The sequence below is a fragment of the Gouania willdenowi genome, chromosome 14, assembly GCF_900634775.1.
Source record: "Gouania willdenowi chromosome 14, fGouWil2.1, whole genome shotgun sequence".
Taxonomy (NCBI): Eukaryota; Metazoa; Chordata; class Actinopteri; order Blenniiformes; family Gobiesocidae; genus Gouania; species Gouania willdenowi.
The window spans coordinates 15,302,568-15,325,812 of record NC_041057.1 but is presented as its reverse complement, the minus strand read 5'-3'; the positions used below and the strand labels follow the sequence as shown (position 1 = coordinate 15,325,812).

Below are 23,245 nucleotides of genomic sequence, written 5' to 3'. Positions count from 1 at the left end.
TACCTGCAATGGTAAAAGAAAGGTGTACTAAATATTGTGGCTGTTAGGTGTTTGTGTTGTTTTGGGTTAGAAAACACATGTAATAAGTGCTTTATTTTCCAACACTCACCGAAAATATGTCAAATATCTTCAGAAAATGGACAACATAGAAATGGACTGTAGTGGGATTCTGCAGCCATGCATTATGAGTAATTACAGCGCCCTAAGGCACAGAGCGATGTGCCCCCACATGTTTCTTTTTGCATTTGAATTGCATGTGTATTTAGCATGTGGGCGAAGCTGAGCGTTAACAATATAGAAAGACCAGTAGTAGGTTCAACTTTCCTGCCACTTCACAAGAGGTCAACCGCTGTTCAGTCATTCTTTGGGCTCAGGAGGTCTCGTCCTGCACACGCAAATAATACCAGCCGTGCACAGTAGTTTGACCGTGTATCAATTTTTAAATGAAACATGGATTTAGTTTCCACTTTAATAATCGTTGAGGTTTGACAATATTTCCATAGAGTTTAAACCACCACAGACTGAAGTCTATCAAGGCCAATCCTCATTTGCCAAATAAAAAACACCTAGAGAAAGTCATTGGAAGAGCGGGTAAACAATTACCCAACCTTTGAGAATTAGTCAAATATTATGAAACATACGATATCTAGCTCTTTAACACTAGAAGTCCCACAGAGGTGTCAAATGAACTTTTTACCTATAAAACCCAGAGAGGTGTCATTTGACCCAAAGAGAACACAAAAATTATTTATTTTTAATGACAGTGTGGTGTGAGAAATGTGCAAAAGAACAACTGTGATTTGTTTTCAATGGTTTTTATTTAGAAGAATCTCCTTCATCCTCTTATTGAGACTCGTGACATACTTGGCACTGCCACGGTATCTCTCTCCTACATTTGCCACATGTGTATTTGTGGCAATGAACACATCGCACAGTTGCGCGATTGCTCTTGCAGCAATGGTTGATCTGACACTTAGCCCTTTTCCCAGGGCCAGGTGTAGGCGGTTGTTGTTGGCGCAGTTGCTCTTTGAGTGCCTTCTTTTCACTCACATGAGAGTTAGCCAACTCTCTTGCTAGCTGAACCAGGAAGTCCACCCGTCTCTCCTGCACCCCGGTGCATGCTTGATAAAGCAGATGTGCATTGAGTGCCGCCATGTCGATCATGTTGTAGAACACGGCGACTGGCCATCGCCGTGTTCCTGTGCGCACACTGTACTCCCGCACCATCTGGTCCATCACATCCACTCCGCACTTTGTGGTGTTGTATTGGGTGATGGTGTTTGGCTTCCTTTTGATGGTTTCCTCAGTCTCAACCACGCTGTGCATGCTGCTGAGAATGTAGACGGTCTTTTTTCGTTTGGGCGCATACACCGTCAGCGTGGCACCAGTGGTGGAAAACACCTAAAAAAGAAGAAATTGTTGTTATTATAGCGGTTTTAAACACAATGACACACTCAGAGGTGTTGATGGAATAAAAAAGACCAACAACATACCTGAGTGGTGAATTCCTTGCGGTCCATCTTTCTAGTTGACTGAGGAATTTCCCGGCGAATCTTGTTGACTGTCCCGAGGATGGTGGTTTTCCGGCTGAGCAGTCGTCGTGCAAGTGTCAGTGATGTAAAGAAATTGTCCGTGGTGACCGTCCTGCCTTTGTCCATAAATGGTTCCATCAGCTTCATCACCACACTCTCAGAAAGTCTCTCCTCACTGGGACGACTGGGGTCCTTTCCAAGATATGGGAGGACATTGCAGATGTATTTTGTTTTCAAATCACAAGCCACCCAAAACTTTATGCCAAATTTGTCGGGTTTTGTTGCAATGTACTGCAGGAAACAGCAGCGAGTCTTCGATGGGAAAAGCTGTTCATCAATTGTGATGTGTCGACCAGGGTTGTAGCATGTGATGCAGTTGGTAACAAACGATCCCCACACATCCGAAATTGCAGCAAACTTATCTGTCTGCACTCGCTCACTGCGCGTAAACATGTCATCAAATCGTAGGTGACGCATGATGTCTTGGAAACGGTTTCGTGACATAATTCCAGTGATAAGTGGGTTTCCCAGGCATGCTGACCAGCTGTCACGCAGAGATGGAACCTTGGTCACCCCCCTCAAAATAATAACAGAAATAAATGCCATTAGTTCATGGAGGATCATGAACCAGTCCGTCTGCTCCGTTTGCCGTGCATGCTGAATAGTCCATTCTTGAATGGGACGGAGCATGCCAACAGTAATGAAACAGAGGAAGCTCTGAAGGCGACTCCTGATTCTTCTTCTGACCTTTGCTGTTGGCTCTCCATCTGCAGCGTACGGTTCCATTGGAGTGAAACGGAGAATTGTACCCACATGTTCTTCATGCCACACTGTGCCCTCTTTCGCCGTCTCTGTGGGCTCACTCTCCAACCGAGCTCTCTTTTCCAGATGAGGAGCAGTCGCGTCATCTGCAATGTGAACAAATTCAAATTATTCTTTTCTTCGGTTTTAAATAAAAATAAAGTCAGGAAATGAAAATAGGATGTTTGGGAAATCTAACCTGAAGACAGCTCAGAGTCCGAATCCGAATTTGGCTGAAGGTTTATGTCCTCCCCATCTGAGTCACAAGGGTTTGCATTGTTCAGGATCAATTCCAACGCTTCTTGAGTGGTAAACCTTCTCTGCATTTTGAGTAGAATAAGTGTGGAGTGTCAGCAGGTGGAAGCAGCCAGCTATTTATTCCCCACAGCACAAAAGGCTGCATGACAACATGGTATTCCAGTGGTGTCCAATTCCGGTCCTCGAGGGCCACTAATCAGCACACCTTATTCAAATGATCATCCAGCTCTGCAGAAGCCTGATAATCATTTGAATCAGGTGTGTTGGAAGAGGTGACTCTGTTTCTTTCAATGTTTGTAGTCTGTGTTTGTTCTCCCCCAGCATCAAGCAGAACGAGTTAATAAACGGGGCATTGTGACTTTAGCTTCCAGGGCACTTCCCCCTAACATTCCAGACTTCCATTGTTAGAGTCAGGCTCTCCCCCCTGCTGATTTCTCAGGTGATTCATTTACAAATGAATAGATGCAAATTGTAGCCATCAGAGTCGTCAGTTTGGTCCTAGAGTTCATTTGACCCTGCTCTGGGACTTCTGGGGGGATATAGAAATCCCTGGGACTTCTAGTGTTAAGCAGCTGAATTCAAACCTATTGTTTAAATCTCCAAAGGAGAAAGATAGAAAACATCACTTTGTGCCTCGACTCAAAAATCAGCCCCAGCTCCAAAAGCAATCAAAGTCGCTCTGACAGACCGCTCAATTGGAACAAATCTCACAAGGCGGGCAAAAATCACAGGCATTGTGCTTGATTATGCCATCTGATTGGATTAAAGCAATACCTATCTATGCCAGCTGATTGATAGCTCGTTCGCCTCAGATCAAGGACTCTGGAGCCCGCGCGGGCTGGCTCTGATTATCTCTATCCTGACTGACTCACACTGAGACCTCTGCTTATTTGCAAAATGATCACACTTATTTCGAGTGATCCTGCTGAGAACAATAGACCGACTTCATTACAGGTAAACAAAATTAGTGCTCTCGCGTGTGACTCTTTTGGTTAACTCCTGTGGGAGCATCTGAAAAGATTTCTTAGAATTTTCATCCACCTCAGGCCATTTCATCCTCCTCTCACTCATGGAAAATGCTGCAAAAGCCTTTGAGATTTGCTTCACTGAAGGCCTTGGTAGTGAAGTGTTCCAATTGTTATTTCTGGTCTTGAGTTGAGGACCTCTTAAGGTGTCTTTTTTCATCCAATCTCAGACTTACTTGGCACAGCTTACTTCTGGGCTCTGTAGGGGCCTCGGCACCTGCTACAACTCTTGTCTATTTCCCTGTAGCTGGGGTTAGCTTTCAATGGCTCGGTATATCAAAAGCTTTGTATAAATTACTAAATATTTTAGCCGGACTTTCTTTCTTTTCTCATGGAGCCAGTTTCTAGATTGTGAAGTTCACAGCAAAACCAGAAGGCAAAGCTCTCCGTTTACTGGTCGATCTATGTTCGAGTCCTCACCTATAGTCATGAGGTTTTGGGCAATGACCAAAACAATGAGATTGCAAGTACAAGTGGCTGAATATATTTTTCAGGGCTCAGCCTTATGGAAATGGTTGGAGTATCTAGTAAGGGTGTCTCCTGGACCCCTCTCTTGAGGTGTGCTGGGCATCTTGACCAGAGAGGGGTTATGTCTCTGTGCTGGGCTGGGAGTGCCTTTGGATCCCTTGGCCTAGAGGACCTGGTGAAAGTGGCTGGTGAAAGGACTGTCTGGGCTTCTGTGCTAAGGATGTTGCCCCAATGAGACGCCGTAGATGACAGAACAAGTCTTTTAGAGTTCCGTGACAGCCTTTTCTCTTCTCCAGAATTATTTAAGTAACACAAACCCCTCTTAAAAACACAATACTTAAAGTTGTTGTTCCCACCAACCTGTCTGTTAAATAATAATAATGTAAACTTAGGGATAGAAGTGGGCTGCCAATTACAGACTCCCAGTTAAATTGGGGTTAAGGGACTTGCTCAACATCCCAGAGTGATGGCCCGGGTGAGATTAGAACCGGTGACCCTCCGAAAACAAGCCTGCTTCCTAAACAACTAGGCCACCACTCCCTTAAAACAGGCTAAGGTTTTAAAACGACAGTCATAATTTCATTAACAGACAATAAATCATCCACCAGTTTGGATTCTCCCTTGTCTTTTGCTTCCACCGCCAATCGTCCTTTTTAGAATCTCACAAGCTCTATGTAGTCCTTTATGGTTTTTGCTTTTTGTAAGACCTACTGTACAAACTGCAGGTCAGCTGCACCGGTCCCCTTAGATCATGACTTTATCGGGATCCGATAAACCCTAAACTCCTGCTTGCGCTGCCAATATTTCAAAGTTGAAACAACCACTTACAGTTTCTTCCAGATGTCTCTCTTTGCCTTCCACTACCAGCAGCTTTCCATTATTACTGTGTATATAGACTCAAGGCAGCAGACTCGTATGGATGTAACACGCTCTGCCAGTTTATTTTTTCTTTTCCCACAGATCAGCGATCCACTGCCAAATGAATCTATTCGAGGTGTTTTTGTCTCCATTAGAAAGACAGAATAAAGAGAATAGTGGCGACTCCAATTTAGGCAAGATATTTAAAAATGTACAAGTATAAGACATGTTTGTTGTTGTCTGCAGTATAAAATGAGTATTTATTTAACATTGATACATTTCAAGGGTACTTTCTCTTCTTCCCGTCCCATTTGTTGCATTTTCACGTAATTTCTGATGACTATCTCAGATTTACCTCCTGCATGCTCCAAGTGGTGTACTATATGAGCAAGTAGTTAACGTTAACGTTACTAGCTGCTGAAGACAAAAAAATGCTTAGCAGATAGACATAGTGTAGGCCTCATAGATTAACAAGTCGGAAATCATTCGCTCGAAAAAAGATGCAACTGGTTGAAATTGCCTCTAAAAAATTATTTTTGGCTACTGTAAACGTTTCGTTTGACATTGTCGGAAAAGTTTTGTGCATTGCATTGTGGGTAGCCGAGTGTTTTTAATGTTGTGATTTCTTGTATTTACCCCAAAAACAGCACCTAAAAAAACATTTCTGGTGTTTTTACCGAATTAAAGTTGTGGAGCACAATTTCTAACCAATGTTTATTTTTGAGTTTACACGACAAGCTCCAAATCTGCCTGAAATTGAATGTATCGTGGAGTGAGGTGATATCACTGGGAATACCAAGAACTAACTAGTACAAAAATGTTGTCAAGCGAATCACTCTCTTCCTTGTCTGGCGAATTCATAGGACTCCACATCCTACAATGCAGTTGCCAAAACTTCTACGACAATGTCGACAAGAGGGTGTTTCCATCCTTTTTACAAGCAAATGATCTTCGATTTATTGATCTATGAGGCCTGTACTATGCCTTTATCTTATAAAAAACAGCTTTAAACACGTCTGTAACTAGTCTTGATTGTTTGTCGCTAGATACCGCCAAACGTGAAAGCGTTACAGTAACGCATTGGTCTCAACACTGTATTTTACTCATGTACAGTTTTGTGCTATAGTTACTGAAAAACTGTAACTAGTTACCGTTACTAGTGACTTTATTTACAAAGTAACTCAGTTACTGTTTTGATTTTGATACTTAGAAATTATATTATTTTTGGGTCATTAGTGTCCATACAGCTTCATATCAGTGCTGTATCAGAAAATAATCCACTGTTGATCAACTCTGTGGTGGAGGAATAGTGGTTGAGGAAGCTGGCTTGTAATCAGAGGGTCAGTAGTTTGAATCCCTCCTACCCCTACTGCTCTTGCATTAACATTGCTTTGGATAAAAGCCAATAATAAATGAAATGTTATTGTGTCCAACCCTACAGTTTCTAATCATTTACATTCACAATACTAAACTCTGCTCATTATTAGTCTTTACAAACACCAATCTGACTGAAACACTAAGTATTTTTTCAATGCCAGTTTATTTACCTGAGACTAGCTGAAACTGAAAACATTACAAGGAATTGTGAAATAATTATCACAAAACAACCTGAATATTATTCAGAATCAAAGATCAAAAATTAAAGTGGCTTCAGCATCATAAAAACAGTTGTGTTTAGCCCTTAGAATGTTCCCTTACAGCTTTAGTACAAAAACTAGCAACAATGTACAACATCAACACAAAAAACCCTCTGAAATGAATTAATGAAAGCAATCTGAATTAACATTTGGACCACCTCTGCTTTGCTACAACTGCTATGAAACAACCATAAATGATGTTCATATGAAGCACAAAACAGCATTTTTTCAACCTTAGCACAGTAATGTAAAGTAAGCTGTGTGTATTTCTGGTGCACATTCTGCTGTTGAAAATGTTTATAAAAAATAAATATGGAAAAACTAATTCACAGCATTTTTCTCAGCTACACAATGCAAAACGTATCAGGCAAACGAGCTGCTGTTAGCAGTGACTCAGCAGTAGCTAGTTACTGTCATTTTCTGCTTTAAATCACCCAAATACTCAATCTCTCCTGTACCAACATATTTCAGCTAATCACTGTCTTTTTGAACACTGAGTGCTGAGACCATGGATGGCAAACAAAGGCACAATAATCAGGACGCTGACTACTTTTATTTAATGGTGCTGACAATTAATTAATTCTCACACAGTGTGAATGAAATAAATATCACACACAGGCAAAGGCAATATTCAGTACATTTGTCACAGGCCTGAATTACATAAACAACATCTGGTGAAGTGACTCCAGAGTTTTTATGAATTTCAATCCACTCCTTCTGCCGTCGAACACATCCTTAACACGGAGCCCAGCGCTAATGCGTGATATCTTTCCCCATTTGCTCAGTTTGAGACTTTGTCCATTGTGAAATTGGAGCCAGCCAGCTATAACTAATTTGATTAAGGTCAATAGAAACACAATAACAACTGTCATGTGACACGCAGTCTTCAGAGAGCATCAATAAAGTCCTGATACTACACAACAAGTCCAGAAACACACATATCTTCATAATGTGATGGTGTACTGTGTAGTCAGACAATAAACAGATGAAACTCCTAAACCTTTACCAGGACATGTAGGACATATAACAATAACATACACTTCAATACTAATGAAATTTAATCCCTGGTGAACAGCAGATATACTGTATATATATATATATATATATATATATATATAAAAGCAACATGAACCAGATCTGCAATTAGCTTTTTTTTTATTAATGTTGCATTCAGCTGCAAATTCTTTATATGAAATCCATGTTTTTACACACGTTTGTTTACCAAAGCTGGCAAACGTTCCCTTCAGTTGTGGAGAAAATGGATTACAAATTTGATTTCTTGAAAAAAAATGTAAAATAAAAAAAATTCTCTTTTTCTGAAAGTGTGAGTTAAACTTCCCACTCAAGAAAAAATATGTCCCATATGTAATATGTTCTCATTTTTTGCACTTGTATGTGGTATTTGTGTATGTGGGTGATTGGTCATTCAGCCTTGTAATGTTTCCATGTAATCCTATTAGTGAGACAAAAACACAAAGCATGGCTCGAGTGCCACACCTCCCCGACATGGAGCAGGTGAACGACTTCTGTTATTGTGATTTAAGTGCAACTGGTTTAAAGCGATGCTTTCATAATGTCTGTGGTTTCACAAGCCTACTCAAACCTCAGACTGAACCAACTAACTAAAAATCAACCGAAACAATGGCAACGTTGCTAACAACAAGTGACACTTAAGGAAGTCAGTCACTATTGGAAACGATTGCTGTCGCCGCTTTAAACTGAACACCGACTAATGTGCAAAATACATTGTCTTTAGTACTGATGCAACTAAAATTTCACATCATACATTTGTTAAAATATTGCAGAAACCCTTCTCTCAGCCGTTTATGAAGCTTGCACACATAATGTTTGTAACAATGTGTTTGTGGGAGGGTTTCTATTTCAAAATATTGTGTGAGATGTCTCACTATGGGATGCACACTTCATCTGCAGCCCTCAGAAGCATTTTTCTCAATCTGACAATCCTGATTGGCTGGTGAAACATGTCCATCTGCCAGGGACACTCCCACCTCCTATGAGAGGAGGAGGCGGACGACACACCACATCACATCATTCAAACACCTCTTCTCATTCTTAAGCATATCTCGTCTCTTTCCTACCAGGAAAGGCACGAGATATGCTTAAAACCACACCAGGTCAAAACATCCAGCGCTTACCTTGCCTCGGCTTGGTTTTGTCTTCGGTTCGACGCCACACCATGGTCTTGAACCTCCTTAGCACACCAGCTGACGGCTCAGTTTTCAACGCTGCCCCCGACGTCCCTGGCTTGTCTGGCGTGCGTTGACCCATCTCGTGGGCGCTCACACACCAGTGGACTGCCAAGCTCCGCTCAACACCACACCACGGTCCTGAGCTTCCAGACGCCAGCTCACAGCTGTCAGCTCGAGCCCAACGCTGCCCACGACCCCTTTGGTGGTCCAGTGCACTTTGCTCCTTCTCGTGGGCGTTCACACCAGTGGGCGGCCTGTCTCCACGCTCAACGCAACACCAGCTGGCTGCCCGGATCCAATGCTGCCCTCAATGTCCTTCGACGGTCCGGTGCACGTTGGCACACCTGCTAGCCGCCACGTGCTAGCATCAAGCTATCCACCTGTTTTCCCTGCCTGCGTCAACGTTGAAATGGAAGCCAAGGCCCCTCTCACCGACGGCCTTGGAGGCTCTAAGGCACGCCTTTACCAATGTGGCAATAAAATCTCAAGCAAAGACACACAACAGGTCTGCTCGAGCTGTCTAGGGCAGTCAACGTTCCCGGCTCTTGTCGGCACTGTGCAACGTTCACCATCAAGAGCCTCCGCAGCGCGTCAAGCTAGCCTGTTTGAGCAGGACCTCTTCCTTCCCCCTCACGGCACTCTCGTTGCAGCGAGAGAAGAGGCGGGCATCCTGATGGTCACGCAACAAATGAAAGCAAATTCTGCCACAATAAGCAGCACGGTGACGACACCCGCTGTCGGGGGCCCCGTCATTGCACTTTCCCCCTGGGCGTGCAGTAAGACATGCTCGCCCTGGGGGGAATGGCATTGTTTCACCGAGAGAGGGCGCCACCGCACCATGGATGGGGCCTCTCGTGGTGGGCGGGCTGCCTTGCGTTTTTCCAACTGGAAAATCTGTTCAATTCAGATTATGTCCTCGGTTACCTGGGTTGATGGAATCTGCCATCCCCGTGATCTGCCTTGGTCACCTCTACAGGGAAATATTCCAACTGTGGATGACCTCATGACGCATGGGATGATGATCCCAACAAATGGTCCCATGGTGTGACCATCACCAGATGGTCTGGTGATGGTCACACCAGAGTGCGCCAAGGCTGTGCCGCTGGCGTGTCCCATTTTTCCTGGCGTAAAGGATGCCTACGGGACCGTCATGTAACATTGTTTAGTAACATTTAAGCAAAACATAAATTGGGCTTACAGTATTGTCAGGTTTGAAAGAAATGTAAAGCCGAATGTCATCAGCATAAATATTAGGAAACTACAACTACTATAAAAAAAATTATTGTATGATACCCAAAGAGGGCAGAGAATGAAACCGTCAGGGACTCCATAAGATTAGACATTTTTTAATGTGCACATATGTTCAAAGCCCTTTCTAGCTTTGTGGGCACCCTGTCCAAGATGTTGTTTGAGGGGCCTCAATATGCCAAACTACATTGAGAGATTTTTAATCCTTTAAATAGTCCACAAACTGCTACAATCTATTACACTTTATCAGTTAAAGGTGCTACAGTCTTTACAACCTGTTATTGAGACAGGAAAAAAAATGTCCTGTGCTTTGGGGTCCCTTTGTGGCTTATGAAGTGCTATTAAATTGCACAGTCAGCATAAAGCCAGAAACGGCACTGCTTGCTTTGATACATGCCAGAAAATTATAAAAGGCTCTGTGGAATAAAGGATTATAAAGACATATTGTGCTAGTGATGGCTTCTGATTTAAAGCTGGGGTAATTTAAAGCTAAATTCCAAAAATCTTATTCTGTATGACCAAGAGATGTGATGTAATTGTTGTCGGTATGGAAGAATTGGAACACACTTTATTGTGCCTCCATACTTACTTATTATTCGTATAGCGCCTTTGTTTTTCTCCAGATGAATGGTTTATCGAAAACCTACTCGAACCAATATTCAAAAGCTTTGACTGAGAAATGTCCTTTGTAAGAACAGAATGACACCAAATATCATAACAAAGATAAGCCAGACCCAAGTTTTTTGCAACTTGAGTACCATACTGTGCCAATTAACATGTCTGTTTAATTAAAATGAGTATTGCCTTCACGTTATCTGTTTATCTTCAGTTGAATTTCATGTTAGCGTGAGTAACCGAAGGGTTTCTGGGCATTGTGGTAGCTCGCTGTATCCACATCGTAGCCATCAATGTCAGTGAGGATGTGACCAGTGTCTCCGTTGACCCCAAGCAGGAGATGATGAAATAACAGTTGGCTGCTCAAAAACGGACAGTCAGCAGCAGACATTGAATGGCCCCACATGGATCCCACCCACCGCGTGATGAGGGTTAGCAGGACAAAGACGCCAAAACTCCAACAAAAAGATTGTGTTTTTCTAAAAAAAGAAAAAAAATTGCTGTAAATTGATAAATAAATAACAAGATCAAAACTTAAGTTAGAGAGGCAGCCTTTTATTTATAAAACCTAAGCTGCTTCTTCTTGAGATAGGAAGAGAAAGGTCATTTGCAGAGTACATCAAATCCTACCACAACCTATTCTTTCATTCGTGTTAGAATTACTAAAAATAAGAATTCACTGAGAAGATGTGACATATAAAATAAGAATATTTTTTTTAATATATAATATACACTGATGAGCTACAACAGCTTAACTGAATTACAGCTGTTGTTGATGGAAAGGATACAGAAATTAGCCACACAAAAAAAATAACAACATACAAAACACCTTGATATACTGTTTTATGTTTTAACAAATGCAATAATACAAGAAACAATACGACAATAAACAAATGATTTGATGCAGATGGCAAAAAAATAATTACATACACTACTGCATACACATACTTTTTGTGTTTGAAAGGGAGTGGGTGGAAGTATGAACTTATTAGTCCCACCCCTTTTCCATCCTGTTTTCCAGTCATTGCTGCTGTTAATAAGTTAATTTTGTCTCATCTTTATATGAGATTATGATATATTACGCACTTTCAAAATTGTCACACAATGTAAAGATATTTTCTTTACATTCCCCTTCCAGTGAATGTTGAAAATGGTATCATGTCAAGAGCTAACTGTTTGTCATGTGTGAGACTAAACACCATCGCAATTACCTGAACATTTCTCTGCATTTTATATCTTATAGGTACACTGATAATTGCATGCCCAAGCAATCCCAAAGAACAATCTTAAACCTAATAAATTGTACATTTATGTATAACTGCACACAAGCTGAGCCTTTGTTGACTCTTAGGCTTTAATTTGGGTTCATGTTGTGAACCACTGTCCTACTGTTCTCTGCACAACAGCTCAAAGCACATGTCAGAGGTTTGGCACGTTTTCCACTGGTCTTTCATAGGTTTGACAGAATAAATTGCTTTCTCTCAATGAAAATTCTCTCTGCTAAGAGCGAAAGCCTCAGGGCGTCACCAGCACTTCTGCAAAACCATGGAGCGTGTCTGATTCGGTCTTAGAGAGAACCAGTAAATCCTGAAATGACTGTTATGATTGTTCCTGTTGTCTGTTATTCCCACCCTCCTCTTGACCAGCTGTGATTTTTACACAAAGCACTCGTGCTTTACAGCAAACACTTAGAACAAGACGGATGTGCCATCCACTCAAAACTAGAAAGTTGCTGGTATGTCGGAAACATTTCCGGCTGATTGTTGGTTCATTGTGTTCGAAGCCAAAGAAATCAAGGCGAACCTTCGCTGACAATTGGCCTGACAATTCTGTAATGCAATCTGACGATATATTCTACTGACTGTTGCTTTTCCTGTTTGAGCTGATCAGAGCAGGTAGTATTATACGAGAATGTCTCCAACATCTACTGAGGATGTGGCAGCTTTGTACTATTAGGATTTAAATAGAGCGTTGCCCTCCTCGGAGAATAGTGAGCGCGTTTGATTTTAGTCCCATGAGTTACAGACTGCACTATTTACTGAACAAATTGGGCCGTGCACATGAAGACGACACAATGCACATGATTGGCAAATAAAATGTTCTACTTTTGTTTCACAAATCTTTATTTTCGGCTTTTAAACGACCCTCAGAAGCGGTTTACTCTGCTTGTAAAAAACAAAACACTTTTAAATGTATCTCTTGTCCCAAGTTGATACATGCAGGGTGTTTTTGAGGCATGACCTGTACATTACGGGGCAAACACACAGTCACACAGTCAGGGTAAATAACCTGCTGAGCATTTCTTTGGACTGCAGGAGGAAACTGGCATGACTGAAGACAACAACAGAATCAGGAAAGCTGCACACAGGTATCTGTGTGTTTGTAAGAAGCGGTCACATCCGGTGTATTCAGTAAAGTCTACTCTGATATACTCTGGGCCGTGTGTGTGTTGGGTAAAGGATGTGAATATTGCACCAGCTTGTGTTTACCTCTGCACAGCCTTCAGTTTCCCTTTGATTTCCCCCAAGTCTTATGTCTTCTGTCATGTTCTGGTCTTTTGAACGCTTGCTTATGGGTGTCATATGTTTTCTCCCCCCTCCCTCCTTCCCTCCCCTCTCCCCCTTTTTTTCTTGATTTGCATGCTGTTCCTCCTGTTCCACACCTCCCTCCACAACTGCCATGTCCTCTCCTTGTGTGCTCAGACACTGCGCCCAGCACTGAACCTGCAGCTCATGGTTGGTATTCTACTTTTCTCTTTATGTCTTAGTTTGCTTTTGCTCTTCAACTGCATGATGCCTTTAAATCTTACACACCTGACATGTCACTGCTCAGCTGACTACACTGAACCAAAAGTAACAGTTCTTTTGTTTATTGTGTAGTAAAGCAAGGCTTTATCAGCACATTATCAAAGAATATTTGTAAGAAATGATTGACTTTTCCATAATTGTCATATTGTGCCGTTGTTTGTAGGGATTTTAGGTTGGGACTCCTCCAAATTTTTATTTTCACTGAAACATTGAGACAAATGTGTTTAGATTGATGTTTTTTTCTTAAAAAATAAATCTTATATTATTGCTGTTACATGTTTCAGCTAGTAAAAGAGTAGTTAGTGGCGAGTAGAATGAGGAATGTAGAATGATTTCCTATGAATAGTTTCAGAAGTAACTGTGACGGCGTCATGGAGGAGCATACCCGGGCAGTGCCACTCTTCCCACTACAGGGGAAGTTTTTTAATAATCAAAGTGTCCCCTCACTGACAGCGGATGGGAGTCTGCTCCATAGATATAATACACTGTGGTGTAATTGTTTTACATTTGTGCTATTGAACTTACCCTAGAGCTGTTGTTAGGATCAGTGTGCATATGTCTATGGCCTGCTCTGTTGATTCACGTGACGTCACTCACATTGCTGCATCGCGACAAAGCGGTAGCGCAAAATTCAGATGGCGGGCAGGAAGTGAAGCTTGAGAATCTGCCGTCTGAAATAATCAAAATGCCCGTATTTTTGTGGAGTTTACGGCTGCTCCAATCGTTCTAACCGAGAACAAGAAATTATAGAGTACCGAAGATTGTCGTTCACAAAGGTGAGAAATGTAAAAAGCTCACAGAAAAACGCCGTAAATATCGGAGGTTTTTTGTCCCCCCCGCAGATTTCTTAATGCCCCCCCATTTAATACCGCCTGGCGCCGACTCTGAGAAGTAGTCATTTAAAAATGAGACAACGGTATAGATTAAAGATAAAGTGTTTCATGTTGAAACTTAAGTATTTAACTTTTTGAGTAGAGGCAAAGTCTTGGAACGACACAATAGGGATATAGGATTCAAAGTCGCACCAATCAGTTGTTGCAATTTTTGTGCCTTTATCAGAGTTTTTATCTAAACCCTCGACATTTGAAAGTCTCTGTCGTCATTTTTGACATCACATGTTTTATGACCATCTTATAGTAATATAAAAGTCACACAAAAGTCCCGTAAGAGAAGTGCCAAACAATGCCTAGTTAGCCAGTAATTGATACATATCCTAATTTTTGCAGTAATCCATCAGATTACAAGGAGGGCCGTGTAGTAGTGTTTTATCACTCGAGACTGGTCTTGAGATCACATTTTGAAGCTGTTGTCTGAGACTCAAGAGCATTTTTATTTGGTCTTGTGTAGGTCTGCTTGTCTTGTCTTGGTCTTGACTTCCAAAGTCTTGGTCTTGGTCTCTGTGCATTTTCTCTGTTCTTTTTTTTAAATTGATTTATTTCGTGCTAGGCAATAAAACAAACACAAAAATGTTGTGCATAAAAATGAAATCCATTCTGTGTAAATCAAGTCTGTATCTGGCTCACGAAACATGATAAAAAAAAAAAACAAAACAGAAATGACCGAAATGGAGTGGGAAGAAGTAAAACTTAATTTTACAGTATCAAAAAGGACATTTGAGAAGACAAAAAAAACCTTAGAAATAATACAAACTTTCTTCAAACTTTCAGAAAAAAATCTTCTAAAAGAAGACCTCAAGGAGACTTCACACTCCTTATATGGTCATTTCTTAATAAAATGCTAAAGCTTGTCTCAGGCAAGTCTTGGTCTCAGATAGTGTGGTCTTGAGTACAACTCTACTGTTTACATGTTTACATCATATTGAATGACCTACAGTGTACATACAGTGGTTATATACTGTATGTGCTAAACTTGACTCAGCCTACAACTTGACAGGTGCGACCGGCCACATAATCGAGCCTGGATCAGAAGGACATGGTTGAAGAGGGAATCAGGGCAAGGGGTGGCATCCCATGGTATTGTTTTTTAATGCTAAACCTTATCTTAATATAAACACAAAAATGAAAAATACTAAGCAGAAGCACCATTTAGGGTATGTACAGTAGTTTAATTTAGCATCGTAATGAAAGATGCTAACAGAGAGACTTTAAGGTACTGGAAGTGCAAACGCACCAAATGCTTTACTCAATTTGTTTTATAGATAAGATAAAATGTATGTATGATAAAAAAAGAGCATGTAAATAAATGTAAAACAGAGATCTAGAATTACATGTAAATGAAATAATAAAATCTGCACCCGTCCAATGTAACATATGTATAGTTGATTGGACGATGAAGGGTTAAAGCATTATCATCCCCTATTCAGGATAGTTGTAACGACTCACCAATTACAGAGTTTCCCTAGCAGTACTACAGACAAATATAAGCCACTCTGATTAAATCAGCAGCATGAGATTATTTTATGTTCACAGGCAAAGCAAGACCTCATTTTCCCGTCTTCATTTATTTGAGTAAAAATGATCCACATCATTTTCTAATTCTGCCTGATTTGCATCGCTTCTTCTAAGGCTGCAGTTTTATAATTTGTGTGAACAATTTGATGAACGCGTGGTTATCAGCTGTGAAGAGTGAAAATGAGCTACGGGACGCTCATCAAGTATTTATTGGTAGTAGTTCCATGGAATTATTTTTCCGTTTAGAAGCTGAAGTTTCATGATTGTGTAAAAGAAAACTGTAAAAAGAAGAAAAAAAAAAAAAGAGGATTTTTCAGAGATGTGAAAAATTGCAAGTGTGTGTGGAATTTAATTGGTGACAGAAAGGCGTCAAGGAGTGCTTTCACACACCAATGGTGATTTGGATTTACTCATAAATGCTGAGAAATATACAAGATATAACAACTACGAGAATAATCCAATTCAACTTCATTTATTTTTATAGCGCGAAATACAACAAAGTCATGTCAAAGGGCTGAACAAAATATAAAGTTCATAGTAAAAAAGAAAGAACCCAACAAATACACCAAAATAACAGAGAAATATACAAAACGTGAACAACAATGACTGCAAAAACACAACAAATATACACGTAATGACAGACAAATATACAAAATGAAACCCACAAATTGACCACAAAATCACATAAAACAGTGACATTCATGGGAGACCACACAAGCTCCGTTCTCCTTTCCGTAAGAGAGGCCTTTTTAGCCCCCCAGATGTTCCATCCCCGCTCATAATTGTTTTTTAAACGGCTGTAATTAACTGCACTGATGCGCGATGAATACAATATTTGTATTGACTGGTATTTTTAGATATTAGAGTAAACAGCGTAACAAGGGGACACTGTAAAAAATACAGTGATCAATGGAAGGTGGAGAGGAGAACAGTCGAGACACAAACACAGAAACTTTCAAGGACCTTCAAAGTCGTGGGAAAAAAAAACCTTGGAAAGAAAGACAAGTAAGATGGAATATTTTCAAAGTAAAATTCTGAAAGAAATGTTTTACAATGCCAAGTCCTTGCTCCCAAGACTTAGGCCATCAATATAAGCCTGTTCTTATTATTCTTTAGTTACCATATTTGAAAACTTTATATAAACTGGGAGCTTTTTTCACTCGATTCAAGTGTCGATGAATCTGTTTCACTTAGTTGGTGTTTCTTGGTTTCAACTGTAAATCAGGGATAACCTTACATCTGATTTTCCTGAGTTCAACTACTATTCTAAGCCTACGTGTTTACATTTAATGAATCAAATCTTTAGAAAATGTGAAAACCTTTAGATCTGAGCTTATTTAACACTGTTGATGTAAAAAAAAAAAAAAAAAAAGAGTTGATTGTACTCTAGTGTCAGTGTTAATGGTGGTTGGTAGCCATTAGCTGGAAATGATCATAATCCTAAGACAACTTTTATGTTTTGTAAAGACGTTGAAGTCTTTTTTAAGTTAAATTTTTTTTTTCCAAACTTCCTCCATGTTAAGGGCCACTAAAGTGTCTTTCAGTGTGACACATCCTGAATAAAATTGGATGTATTTCCTTTTTGTGCAACAGTAAGAAATGGCAGAGGAGCACGAGCTGGTCTCAGATGAATGGATTTGCACAGTGGACTGATTGAGATGAGATTAGATTTATGTGCACACACACTCAATGCCTGTTCAAGGGTTCAGGTGTTGTATGGAATATTAAAGCCTAATTACATTATTTCTTAATTTGTTTCAGATTGCGTTAATGTGGCGGCTGGAATAACTGATTCTCTTAAAGCGTAACTACAGAATGCTTCCCTGTATGTTTCACATTCTGAAGCACAACACAGTGTGCAAACTTTTAATGATGAATACTGTAGAACACCATATAAACAAACACTATTGTTTAGTAAATGTAATATTTGTATGTCAACGGTCAGCATATTTAAGCATTTTTTTCTTAATGAACCCTGTTAATATTGAACTTTTTGCCTAACCCTTGACAGGACAAACCCACACAAATTATTGCATATTTCACACTGTTAAATGACTAGTAAAGTGAGCCAAATATCAGTATTTATCACAGGGCTACGAACAACAGCAACATTGTCTCCAGAGGCTAATTTTAACCCTGACAAAGCTGTTCCAGAGAATGAAAAAATAGCACTCATTAGCTAACTATTTGTATGCCTCAAAGTTAATGTCATAGATTATTTACAATCCAGTTTTCAGTTTAAGTTTAGGATACAGTTATTTGATATTTATGGTGTGTGGTGTGTATTTGAAAAATAATAATTCAAAAAAATTTAAATTGAATTTTAATCTGTTTTTATCTAAGTTTAAAAAAAAAAAAAAAAAAAAAAACAATTACTAGACATTTCAGGCGACCCCATTTTAATTCCAAGTGACTCCACATGGGGTCCCTACCTCAAGGTTGAAAAGGACTGCTAGGATGATTAGTCTAAATCTGAATAATAAAACTTTGTTGCTAATAAGTGCAATTTTTTTTTAATTTAAATCAACTTTTAGCTTTCAAATAAATGTACTTTCCCTTTTTTATATGTTGGCGTCGCCATTTTGGAGATTTCAGCCAATCATTGTTAACTCTTCGTATTTCTGCTCCCATAGAAAATCTATGGTGAAAGAGCTTTTAATAAGAAAGGAGAAATCTGACTTTGATGATGCATGTGATTTCTTTGTGTTAAATTATACTCGCATTATATTTCCGTTGGTTAACCAGCACGTTAGTTTAAATGTGACTTTACATGCATATTTGGACTTTAGATCACTGCTTTGTATTCTCCAACAAACACAAATAAATCACATTGTTAAACAGAAGGAAGTGCTGCTTTATGACACCAACATTTGTATTTACGCCTCACCAACATCTGGATAGCAGAAGGAACAAATGAAAAACCAAAAGGAGGGAAATGTCTTAGTTACAGCCTACAGATTTGTATGTTATTGAAACTTATCGTTATTTGCTCTGTTAATCTACCCTGACACCAAGTCAGTTAGCACTCACCGCCTGCAGCCTTACATGCTGTTACCATAGCGATACCTCACTTGCCTTGACTAAAAACACGAGAGGCGAATGAGATCCCATTGAGCTTGAAGGTTCTTCACAAGATTGACCATTTCCCTCTGAAATAGTCAGGGTGGAGGGCAGGAGGAAAGAAATTAAACATGCGGCACAGAAAAGAGGCGGCTCTGGGATAAGCTGCCAGACGTCTGCAGCGGCTGCGTCCCAGTGTTTTGTTCTTATAAATTAGGCTTTAGTTCTGATGCTGATGGAAACAAGTGAGGGAAAAAAAAGCCTGGTTTCATTATGTATGTGAATAAACTCTACTGAACTCCTGACTCTGCAAAGTTTTGGTGGTGGAAGTCATTTTCACTCGTGAAACCCGCAGACTTAACGGTGCTTATATGAGAGACGAAAACCTGACAAAAACACTGCATACATTTTTAAATAATAGAAAAGCAAAGCTGAACAAAGTAAGGCAGACTCTTTTCAGATTACACAATAAGCAAACTAAACACCAAAAGTATTATAGAGAAAGTTATAGAGAAAAACAATCTATTACCATGAAAATTTGCAGACAAAGAAGTCCGTTTTTTATTTTTTATTTATTTATTTTTTTTAATTTTTCTTCTTGTCTGCACATGCTGTCAAAGGTCAACACCACAGGAAGTGCAATCATTATGAGACAGCAATGCATATTTTGTTATTGCAATAAAATACATTGATTTATTTTATTGCTTAATTATGACCATCACCAGCCCTCCCTAAGGAAGGGTAAGAAATCTTTTATTATAGGGAGGATATAAAAAGGGAGAGCAGTGTTACACCTAAGTGGAGGGGGAGGGGAAAGGGAGCAGGGAGGAGAGACTCAAGGCAGGAAATAGAAAAGGTGGGGAAGAATAGACTGTTCTTCGTATACCAGCATATGTGCAAAAAAAAAAAAAAAAAAAAAAAACCACTACTGCAAGCCCAGGAACTGCCCTGGGCCCGCAGATGCAGCCAGGCCAGCAGAAAGAGCGGAGGCCAGGGAGCCCCAGGCAACCCCCCCGCGGCCGAGCAACCCCCCAGATGCCCCCAAGATCCCAGGCCGAGAGGCAGCCACCGCCCCCCACACACACATCCGAGGAAGCCCCAAGCAGCCGAGCACCCAGCGCATCCCCCCACCGACCCCAACCCCCAACCCCAAGGCCCCCCGCCAGCAGGCGGCGACCGCGCAGGAGAGAGGCCAGCTCCCACACCAGGGCCAGCACAGGCCCGCACGACACCACGACATAGCACCCTCCACAGGTGGGCGGCCCCGGCCCCCCCGACGAGAGAGGACGCCACCAACCACCCAAGCAGGGCCACCCTGCCAGCCACGGACCGATAGGTAGGCGAACCCATGCTCCCCCAGCCAGGCACCGCAACCCCACATCAATGTCGCCAGCAGAAGTCCGTTTTTTAGTCTGATGGACTTCAGAGTATTTCAAATATAAAGGCTTTTTTCTACAGGTTTTTTCTTGAGTTTCTTGATTGATTTTTTTTTCAAATTTCCATCCTGTAAATGTGGATAATCAACTGCCTGCATGCAGTTTGAATAAAAAATGATCCAAACACGATTTACAGCTTGAAAACAGCACTAAGATATGGAATAGTCAAGCAACACCTCCTCTTCTCATCTGTCCTCCATCCCTTCACTTGTAATGAAAGGGCATGTTGGTGGAAGGTGTCAGTATCTTTAGCTGATGGCTAGCTGCACCAACTAATTTCCCTTCCGAAGAGGTGAGCACGTCTGGAAAGGACACACCTGCCAACGCTGCTGTCAGGAAGCGTGTGAAAGCAGTGGGATAATTGAGCCGCGCTCAGAGATCTAATAGTGGAGAGGAATACGGCGGTATAATGGCCACTTTGCTCGCAGTGGGATTTCTGCGGGTGAAGCACAGAAGTTTCCTCTTTAATCAAAAGACCGATGTGTCACATTTGGATGTCATTACAGAGACAAGGCATTCATTAAATGACAAGGGCACAATGTGCCAGATTGCTCAAGTACTGACGTGCAACAAATGTAGATTGTGACTTTGGTTTGGACATTGATCACTTCTGCACGGTGCAGAAGAAGTTGTGGAAAAGGATGTTGTTCTTGCATGGACTTCCTGCGTGTAACATCCATGTTTAGGTGTGGGACACACATGGATTAAACCTGCATGGGCTGAATTCCAAATGAAATACCTTAGGCTTGAGTCCTTTGAAACTTCAGAGAGCAGTGCACAGGTGAAGGCGGGTTGACTGACTATCAAAGGGACAGATGGCACTGCCAACATCACTGAATACATCACATATTAGTAGGTGAAAGGGACACCTTGGCAGGTTTTTTGAATGCCACAGTGTCATGGCCTGCTCGGTCTTTGAATGTTTAGTTTCTTGCTTGGCCTGTGCGAGATTTTATATTCCATCTTTCCTCGTCTTTCTACACAGGTGAGTCTCTTCCTCCTCAAGTTCTGTTTCTTTGATTGATCTTTATTTTGTACTTTATTGTGCTGAGTTTGGTAAATTAATATGGACTACTTAAATGAAGTGATGCTCCTACCACCTTCACGAGTCAAATCTGAATAAATGAACTTGTAAAGCAGACCTGTTTGGTGCACTGAGCAGTGACACTGCCTTGTAGCTGGATAAGTGGGTTCATGTCAAAGGCAGAATAGCAATAGTAACATCACACTGGCCACGTTAACATGGGAGCTTTAATTCCTCTTTAAAGCGGAATAGAGTTCATTCCTCTTTAAACTGACCTTGTAAACAGTTAATTCCTAATGCTAATTTAATTCCGAATTAAACTTAAATCCGAATTAAGTGGCTGGTTTATTCCTATTTTAATTCCGAATAAGATAATTCCTATTTCTTGTAAACCTTTGACTTGGTTAAAGCCGATTAAGTTAATTCGGAAGGTTTTGCGCTTGCGCGACTTGCGGTGATGGCATAATCCAAGATGGCGGCGGCCCGGACTCCAGCCGAGGCTATTTAATAAGAGCCTTAAAAGACTTGGACATAATGAAAAGAGTGGATGGACGGAGGCATAAACATGCTGACTTACACACGGATTTATTAAACAAATACGGTCCTCGGTGAACAGAACAGGCTTCACGAAACGGCTGGCACTAGGACCCAGAGACAAAGTAAATGTGTCCCCGTACTGCATTCACAGGCTGTTATATCACCAACTTTATCATTTTACCAGTTGTTATAGCTACTATCTTTACCAGGGAGCAAATATTTACTCCTGGTGATGGATTTCCAGAGTTTTACTGGGCTTTATTGACTGGTGATTAGTTCCTATCTCTCTTCCGCTGTGTTGTTGTCGAGTTGTTGCTTCAAAACTACAATCAAAATAAAGGTGAAAACATTTCTCATGTGGTCTTCTATGTTGTACCCGACAATAATAAGGTTTGTTGTGTGTTTCTCCCGATAGACGTGATACGTCATGTTCACCCCCTGTCCAATCAGAGCCTTCTCAACCCCCATACCTAAAGCAGAATTAAATAAATGTTTTCCATGTAAACCTCAGTTCTAGAATTACTATTTCCATGTAAACACAAAGCAGAACACTTTAATTCCGAAGGATTTAATTTGGAATAACTAATTCCGAATAAACAAACATCATGTAACTGTGGGATGGGGTCCAGATCTCCAATTTTTGGGGGGAAAACAGTTGTAGAGTGCTTGCTTTAAGTAAACAATATAGCATGCGGGTCATTCATGAAATGGAACTCAACAGTATTTCCTTGGTATCATTAGTGGGAGGAGTTGTGACAATAACCAGGAAGCAGAAACAGTAATGTGTAATGTTGACAAACACAAGCTGTTTCCATTACAGATTTTCGCAAAATAAAAGCAATATTTCTAAATGTCGACAAAGCGTAATTGCGCTTTGAACGAGTTTTCATTGAAGGTTGTTTTGGCGAGCCTCATAAAACCTGTGAAATCTCATCCCGTGAGACTTTGCTACAGGAAGATGGACGCTCCAAACCTCCTTAGAACACGCTGTATTCCATTGTTGTTTCACGTCTAATGTGGCAGTTATAATTTTAAGTATAATGCTAATAAATGTCCCGGTCTCCTCTTCAGTTTACACGTTCCGCGCCATGTTTACTCGTGGTCATGTGACAAGGTACCTCACGTCATGTGACGATGTATGCGGAAAAAGTGTTTCCATTGCGTTTTTGCGACATGTTTCAATATTGAAACGTCTGAAATTCCTCCTCATGAAAGAGTGAAAACCTTTTACCGGGAAATCAGGGTTTATGTTGTGCACGGTGTTCATCCCTCCCACATTGCATTGACTGCAGTCCAGGTGGAGGCTCTATTACACTGA

General features: G+C 40.8%; 1 protein-coding gene across 6 annotated transcripts in view; it reads left to right on the top strand.

Moving 5' to 3' along the window:
- cadm1a (cell adhesion molecule 1a) overlaps window positions 1–23,245 on the top strand; it is a 540,780-nt gene that overhangs the window by 496,689 nt on the left and 20,846 nt on the right. For 4 of the 6 annotated variants that reach the window (XM_028466274.1, XM_028466270.1, XM_028466272.1 and 1 more), the window contains one exon: window positions 13,355–13,387. The exons of the other annotated variants lie outside the window; for them this stretch is intronic. In XM_028466274.1, the coding sequence (XP_028322075.1) occupies window positions 13,355–13,387 (33 nt within the window). The remainder of the gene's footprint in view (window positions 1–13,354; window positions 13,388–23,245) is intronic. 6 annotated transcript variants of the gene reach the window in all.